Below are 8,655 nucleotides of genomic sequence, written 5' to 3' on the forward strand. Positions count from 1 at the left end.
AAGTGATGAATGAGATTTTCTCAACAAAAAAAAAAGTGATGAAGGAGTTGTTGAAAGCACTTAAGTAAATATGTGGAACCTATGAAAATTTATGTTGGTTGCTTGATCGTTAAATTTGAAAATGTTGCCTATATGTGCATTGAAGTGATGGTTTAGGTGTAGAAGAAACCAACATGTTCCGTGGGTTTGGTGTAAAGTTTGAACTCATATTACCTTTATTCTATAGTTGATTCTTCTTTTCTTCTATTTTCCTTCTACATAACATTAAAACATCAAACTTATTTTAGGTTGTAATGGAAAAATTGCATAATCCTTTCTATGTATTGTTCCTCTACATTGTCAACACTTGTCACCGTTAACCAGTTTTCATTACATTGTAGTACATACTTCTTTTTTTTTTGTAACACTTTTTTTTTGTAACACAGTACATACTTCTTGTTTAAAGTGGGTCTTTTGCGAAGAATGTGAATTAGGTTTATGTAGAAGGTGGTTTCAGTGGCAGCTTCAGTTTCGCTGTCGGTTACTTTCAACAGAGCTCCAGCGGTTGGGCTTTGGAAATTCCTTGCATGTCTCATCTCAGTATGTACTATTGATTATATAGTGGAACAAATAATGAATTTTTTTTTGTGAATATGTTAAATAATGAAAGTTGTTATAGAAAAAAAAATGTGAATGTTAATGTTATTTTGATTTGAAAATGAACTAAATCATTAAAATCTGTTAATATTATTTCGTTTATTATCTTACCTGTTTTTAGGGTGATTGAATTCTAGTTTTTCATAAAGATACATTATGAATGTTAGGAAGAAAGAAATCGTAAATTTTGTTTATGTTCTTTTTTGCATAAACACGATAATAAATTATTGACTTGCTTTTTTTCCTTGTTAATGATGATGCTTGGTGGTCTATCCATTGTATAAACTTATAGCAATTTTTAAACAATATATATTGAAAGAACAAAATTATTTCGTTAAAATAACGCTATTTCATTTATATACAAAAATGAATCCTCATGAACTTCATGAGGGAACTACAGGGAGCACAAAAATGGAGCACGTAGAAACTTATAAAGTTATATACAAAAGCAAGAAAAAACTTAACCAAGAACACTAAAGGGAACATCATCATCTTTTTATTCAACCATCCTATAAGACCCTCAAGCTCTAAAAGGCTTCTGCAGTCAAACTACAACACCATTGCTTCTCCACCGGAGGAGCCGTCGTCACCATTTCATCAGCCGACAAGAAACAAACAAAAAAACCCCCGATACGTTATCAAATGTATTTAGCCTTGAAGCCTCTAAAGCAAGCTCTGTCACTTCTTCTTGACTTGTCAAAACGTCCCAAATCCCGTCACATCTCATTATCAAAAACTCGTCTTCCTCTGTTAACGTATATGTTTGATCTCTGGCTATGCTATGAGTGTAGATCGTGACCCTCGTGATGTCCTAATCGCCTAGAGCTTGTGTGACTTATAGAATGCCATTTAGGTAACCGTCATTGACGAAGCTTCCACTCTTCTTCTTTCCGGTAAGTAGATTGATCTGTCGTCTTGAGACATGTCTATTGCTTCACCTTCTGCAATCCCCTGCATTTGTCTCAAGAAACAGAGAACAACAATCATGAGCAAACAAACCTACACTTAAAATCAAATCTTAGTGACTATGAGATGGGTTTGGTCGAAGCAAGCAAACATACCTTCCAAAAAGGGCAGCAAGAGCCGTGGTACAGGAAAAAGAGCCCGGAAGAAGAACCGATGTAACGCAAAGAACATGGGCAAATCTGGACTATGATCACGTCATCCCATTGATTTCTAAGGTTTTCTTTGGAATAATAAATCGAATATAATATATCTATAGATTGTGTACATTGTTTTCTCTCAGTATTAAGAAGCTAACTTCAACACAACCAAGAGTACTGAAGCTAACTTCAACACAACCAAGAGTAGTAGTTTCTGACTGGTTTCATAAAATCAGAGCACTCTTTTTTCCTTATTGATACTTATTTTGTTGCATTTTCTGGCTTATTTCCCAACCTCCCCAACCGTAAGTGTTTTCCACTATAATTCTTTCCTCTATTCAGAAACCAGATACAATACAAAGACCAATTAAAAGATTAACTTTAGAGAGATTATGATCTCATGAAGAGGAGGATTATTTACTTTATCTTTGGAAAGACAGGTGGTTAGTTGTTGCTGTTCTTCAGTAGTAAGTGTGTCCTTTAGGTACATCGTGCCATCTGCAGCTTCATCGTGCCCGCCTTTCCATGTCAATCCTTGAGTTATGTGCATCCAAAGCGTTACAACTTTAGAAATTTAGTATCAGAAACGAAATAAAGTTTATGTCTACATACCTGTCATGAAGCAGACAGCCTTTGCTAATTTTGATATCCACATCATCATTCTCCTTCTCGAGATATTGGTATTAGACCAGCGACCTTACAAAGTACACCTAGGAGAGTTCATCATTCATATATAGCGTATGAGATAGGTGAGGAACGCTTGGAAGCTGGACGGATGAATTTATTGCTATGAATGAATACCATCAACCACATCAAATCTTTAATCGCAGAGGAGTGGATGATTGAAGTAATTTCGACGGTTTCAGAAAGGCGGAGGTAGCTAGGAGAGTTTCGACCATAGAGGAGAGCTCGAAAACGTTTTAGCTTTTAAGCAATGGGCTATTGACCTAATTTAAACGGACAACAATATAAACATTTTTAATGGCAGAATGTGTTAAAAAAGCAGGAGTACACGTGTCATCTTTTTGCCCTTCGGTCCTTGCTGATGTGGACACCTTAAAGAGAGACAACCTTAAAAAGAGACAAAAATCTCATTTATTTATATAAATAGATAGATAGATACATACATATTGTAAACAAGATAGAACACACTCGCAAGGTTAGAATATAAATTCCCACGTGTTTAGAAGATAGCATAAGCGTAAGAATTAGTTGTTTTCTCTACGATATATGATAGAGTATATGATAGAACAGAGGTAATCATTTTCTATATTTTTCCACAATGAAGTAAAAAAGCTTACAATATATATTGTATGTTACAATTACAAAGCGTTCTAGTTAGAACTGGGGCAAATGTATTTTATATTTAGATAGATCATAGAGAAAATTTTACAATACGAATACACACTTTTATAAAACGTTGAAGATAAGTTAGCAACTCTATTTTATCCTTATAAAAACGTTATAATACACATTCTAACAAATCTAGATCAAAACATTCTAATTGTTTTTGGAATTTAATTATTTATATCAAAACATCCAGAATATTCTCATGATTGTATTGATTTTTTTTATATTTTTCTGAACTCTATATAATTTTTAATAATAATTTTGTTATTATGAGGGTAATTAAGTCAAAAATTGACCAATTAATGTCAAGGTATAAAAAGACAAAAATCATTTCATTATGGTTTATTTTCCCAATTTCCCCTTTATTGTTTCTTTTATTTCATAAAAAGAGTTTTTTTTTTAAAGTGTCATTTTACATTTTTAATGAAATTTTATACATTAAATCTACATTTTATCCTTTTGAATAACAAATATATTTTTTATATTTTTATTTAAATAATTATTTTAGTTAATCTTACATTAAATAAAGGCAAACTAATATATTTTATAATCTGCGTGAAGTATGTCATTGTGATATTTTTTACGAACGGAGGTAATATTTGTTAAATAATATGCAAACTAGATAATAACCCGCGCACATGCAACCTCAATTGTAAAATGACCAAACATGATTAAGTTTTCTGCTCTCGATTTGTTTATTATTGACTCTCCATAAGTAATTTCATTTTCTACCTCTATAAAATTTTGCTTTCGTTTATGTTTCACTAATATGAGCTGAGTTTTTTTTTTTAACTTCTTCTGTGAATTCAGTGGATTACATAAGTGTCAATTTAAAAATATTGACATATGTAAAAATGAAATTCATTCCAGATACATATCTAAGAATCATTTTTTTGAAGAAAATCACCGTGAAACTCTATTCAGAGGTTAGTGTTAAAATTTAATATATCAAGATGTTATAGAATATAAATGCAGACTCGAAATATAAATGTATGTCTAGTATATATTCACCAGTTCGGTCTAAAAATCATATAATTCTAAAACAACAAAACAAATTACTTATTTTACCTTTCTAGTATATGTAAACTATGTATGTACTAAGAACTGTTTGATATATTAAATGATAAACCAGAAAGCTTATAATAAATAGTTTAAATCTTTTATTCTTACAATTATAATAGCTAGATAGGATATTAAGAAGTATTAAATATTAGATGAATTATCAAATCTCTCATTCTTCGAACAAACTGAAAATGATGTGACTAGAATCTTGTCATGATATTTCATTAAAAGCTTTCTAGAAATAAAAATCAAAACAAAATTATTTAACATGAATGAAATAATATATATAGTGCTTACAATATTAAAAATCACTTCGATTTGAAGAAATGTATTTCTGAGATACATTGTCAGGATCAAATAACATATTATAAACCACATATTTAAAAAATAATTTGTATACATAAAAGTATATACATTAGAGTAAGCACGTAAATCAAAACCAATACTTTTTGTTGTTGTAAAAAAAATAAAAAAAAAATCAGTTTATTTACTGCATATGATATATAATTAAACTTTAGTGCTATTGACATCGATATATAGAGTATATTTTAATATAAATATTTATTATTGACACTTTTTACTCATATGATTTTATTAACATTTTGTATATTTTCTGTAACAAAAATTTAAATTTTTAATCACAAAATTTTTAATGTGCATTTTTTCAATACAAATTTCAAAATTAAAATATTAAGATCTCAATAATTTTCCAATGCAAATTTTGAAATTAACATATTTTTATATTTTTATATAGTATATAATATTAATATATATATATATATATATATATATATATATATAATATGAATATCTATTAATGATACCTTATTTTCATACTATTTATGTTCATTTGTATCTTTCTTGAACAAAACAAAGTTAAACCATTGATCACAAAATTTTCAAGTGAGACTTTTACCATTTTTAATAATTTATAGTCGTTTTAACAAAATTCAAAATATAGCATATAAGAACAAATCTAATTTTTTTTGTTATATGCTTAATGTGATTGTTTACCTTTTTAATAATATAAAATGAAACAAAAAAGAGAGAGGATATAAATTGTTTTATTGGATATTTATTATTAATAATTATTAATTGTCATATATATATATATGTTAATCATATTAGGTAATTCCGTAGTTTTTTTAAAAGAAAAATTGAGAATATTTTTTTGTACACTACTAATCAATTTGATAATTAGTTTGAAAAAATATAATATATATTTATATGAACCAACTTATTTTTCTAAGGATTTTAAGAATCATTCACGTGGCTACAAAAAATGCTCCATGACTAGTATACAGGGGATGCATTATTCTTTATTTATCTGTTTACTTCGGAAAAAGTAGTTGAATGTGTTGAAAAAGCATATGTTCTGTTTCTCCGGTTTTCAGTTAATAACTTGTATGAAAATGGAAACAGCTACTCAATATCTCAAATCTTGTTATTGATATGTCCAAAAAAATCTCGTTACTAGAGAAAGACCTTCCTTTAGGGTTTGGTCAACTTTCGCAACATGCAAATTTATTCGAATATTATATGTTTATATTTATATATATACGTTGATTGTATTGAACAATTTTGATATTTTCTCTGCTTTAAAAAGATCCATATTTTTAAAAAAGTCAAAAATATAGTTTGTACATTTTGAATGCATTATTCAATAATAAGTTGTAAACTTTTAAAGGATGATTATATTTATTTAAATTTACTAAAAGTTGTTGGAAATAATTAATTACAAAAACAATGCATTAATAATCAAAATTTAATATATTTTAATATGATTAAGTTCTAAAACTTGTTTTTTTGTAAAATAAGTAGAGTATTAGTTAACTAGATGCAAATGTGATAACGAAGATGCATCTTGCAAAATGATAATGTTTTAAGTACTAATAAGTTTTTCCATTTGCAAACTGGTAAACAAGTGAAATAAGTAGAATGTAAGATACATATCATAAAAATAAAGAATGATAATGTTTTAAGTACTAATAAGTTTTTCCATTTGCATGATGGATAACAACAGTCAAAATGATACCATATCCTTTATCTCCACATTGACTAGGAGTGGGTACTCATCGAATATGGTAATCGAATACTACCATAATTTTTAATATTTATGATTTTTTCATATTTAAAGATGTTTTATTTTCTGACTTGTTTTACTTCAAAAAAATATAGATATCCGATTTTTGGATACCCAAAAAAATTACATATATTTACGGACATTTCATCCACTTTGTTCCGTACAAGTAAATCTAGAAAAAACGATAAAAAATTTTCTTACAAGAATATATTTTAGATAATATAAAATAAAAAATAAAGGTTAGTGCAACTATATTTTTCAAAACTCTTAAAATTAATTATTTTATTTATAAAACATGAACTTTAGAAAAATTATAGCTTTAATAGAGATTTTATATTCCTTTCTTACTTTAATAATTTCATAAGTAATTTTATTAATAAAATTAATAAATTATATGTTAAAATAATAATGACATAAAATATATGTTTAAAAATTGATATTTAATTGTAGATATAGAAGTTAGAGCTGAACAGATATTTGACTCTATTTTTTTTTAGTATTTGTGATTTGTTTAGTTTTTAACCAGTGTTTTTAAAACCGGACCGGAAGCTGAACCGGAAATATTTTGGGTCACGGTTGATATCTTGTATATTTACATTGTTTTATCCATTTATTCATGTGCATTTTGATCATATAGACTAGGATTTAGCCATGTTTAGGTTGCATTTTGCATACATGAGTCTTTATTAGGTATTGGAGTACCACATGGAGTTCTTGGAGACATTTGGATGCATTTGGAGCTCAAAAGAGGTGATCTGGGTGATCATTGGACGAGCAGAGCAGGGGAGCGACATCACGGAGCGACGCCATGAGGTCGCTCCAAACTACCTCTCAGAGCGACCTCGCTGGAGCGACCCCGAGAAGTCGCTCGCCATTTCATCCCGGTGGAAGCCGAAAACTGATCCGGAGCGATCTATCAGAGCGACCACTCCAGGTCGCTCCCGAAGCCCAGAGCGACTTGGCCAGAGTGACACCCCGAGGTCGCTCGCGTTTCTATCGCGTGACGACAACACAATGGAGCCGGAGCGACCTCTCAGATCGACCCACTGAGGTCGCTCCCAAAGCCCAGAGCGACTTGTCGGAGCGACATGTCGAGGTCGCTCCGCGTCTATTTGTTTGGCCGAATTCATGTTTTCTCAAGGGTTTTTTGGTCATTTCATTATGCACGTTTTTACTTTTCAAAACCTATGTTTTAAGTACCTTTGGTAGCCATCAGGCAGATCATCTGTTGTTCTGAAGAAAAACCACCAAAAACCTTTAGAAAGGGGATCTCTTTGATTCATTGATCACATGTTCTACTGTTGATTTCTATTCTATTATCTGTATTTTCTCTAAATGATTAATCTGAAATCCAAATTGGGTTTAAGAGGAATCATGAGGAGTAGTGAGTAATCACCTTTTGAATTCATGGGTTAGAGAGATTAAGGGTGATTAGGTTAGTTCTAGGATGTTTTAGTGTAGATCATTCATGTTCCTTGCTAGTAGAGTATTCATAATGCATCTTTCGAGTTGGCCACTCAAAAGTTGATCGATAGGCATTTTCCACCCAAAAGGTGTTTGATGAAATGCCTGAGACAACTCTCCTAGGCTTTTAGTATACTTTGCCAAAGAGATTTGTTGTTAAAGGTGCTAAAATAGCTAATAGACTTACTAGTAATGATTGCTTTCATATTATTCAACCAAAGACATTTGATGTTCGAGATATGTTAGCAAATGAGCATTTATCAAAACATAGAGATTGCTTAAAATTGTGTCTAGGCTTAAGGTCGATAGTTTGATTGATCATTTGCCATCCTTAGTTCGAAACTTTATCACCCAAGGTCTAATCTCTATGCCCATGAGTTCTCTTTTCTCTTAGTCAAGAAAATATCATTCTGTAATTGCTTTCTAGTATTAGTAGTAGTTTAAAACTCATCTAAATCATTGGTTGCACTTAGATTAAGTGAGTACTTGCATTTTCGGTGCTTTGATATCCCTCAGAACTGGTTCCACAATCATTTATACTACAACATTTGTCTTAGGAGCCTTGAAAACTCTTAACATCAACGGTTCAATATGGTTCGACCGGGTCAAACCTGGTTCAATAATATGGTTTAATATTTTTTTAGCATGTAAATATAAAAGTAATATTAGTAAACATGATGCATAGTTAAAATATAAATCAATTTTGAACATAAAATATTATAAATATAAATTAGTTTATTATTTATATGGATGATTTATATATTTTTGATAGTTTTAATGGTTTTTATTGGTTTAATAACTTTGAAATATAATCCGGCTATGTGGCCGGTTCATGGTCGAACCAATTACTAGACCAACCCGGCTATATAACCAGTTCATGGTCGAACCCGGTCCAACCATCGGGTCAGTCCGATTTTAAAAACACTGTTTTTAACTAATATTAGTTTTTAATGTTTG

The 8,655-nt window shown here is 29.9% G+C and overlaps 1 protein-coding gene across 5 annotated transcripts; it reads right to left on the reverse strand.

The window, feature by feature from the left end:
• Positions 1–948: 948 nt before the first annotated feature.
• Positions 949–4,558, reverse strand: LOC106345218. 5 transcript variants are annotated; one of them, XM_048768757.1, is made up of 5 exons: positions 2,541–2,786; positions 2,352–2,449; positions 2,161–2,273; positions 1,698–1,781; positions 949–1,587 (listed from the first exon to the last, which is right to left on the reverse strand). In XM_048768757.1, exons 2-5 carry the CDS (start codon positions 2,398–2,400, stop codon positions 1,486–1,488), a joined length of 348 nt encoding a protein of 115 aa, XP_048624714.1. In that variant the 5' UTR covers positions 2,401–2,449; positions 2,541–2,786; the 3' UTR covers positions 949–1,485. The 5 variants fall into 5 exon arrangements, 2 of the variants coding, with proteins under 2 accessions (XP_048624714.1, XP_013639900.1); XR_007328844.1 differs by having other exon boundaries at positions 949–1,597; positions 2,352–4,558; XM_013784446.3 differs by having other exon boundaries at positions 2,352–2,794.
• Between the last annotated feature and the right edge of the window lie 4,097 nt (positions 4,559–8,655).

This window comes from Brassica napus, chromosome C9 (genome assembly GCF_020379485.1).
Source record: "Brassica napus cultivar Da-Ae chromosome C9, Da-Ae, whole genome shotgun sequence".
Lineage (NCBI taxonomy): Eukaryota > Viridiplantae > Streptophyta > Magnoliopsida > Brassicales > Brassicaceae > Brassica > Brassica napus.

Coding starts and splice junctions, on each gene's coding strand:
- LOC106345218 (XM_013784446.3), bottom strand. CDS start 2,400: ATGATGATGTGGATATCAAAATTAGCAAAGGCTGTCTGCTTCATGACA. Junction 1,782..2,160: donor CCTGTCTTTCCAAAGATAAA/GTAAATAATCCT, acceptor ATCATAGTCCAG/ATTTGCCCATGTTCTTTGCG. Junction 1,588..1,697: donor CTTGCTGCCCTTTTTGGAAG/GTATGTTTGCTT, acceptor AGACAAATGCAG/GGGATTGCAGAAGGTGAAGC.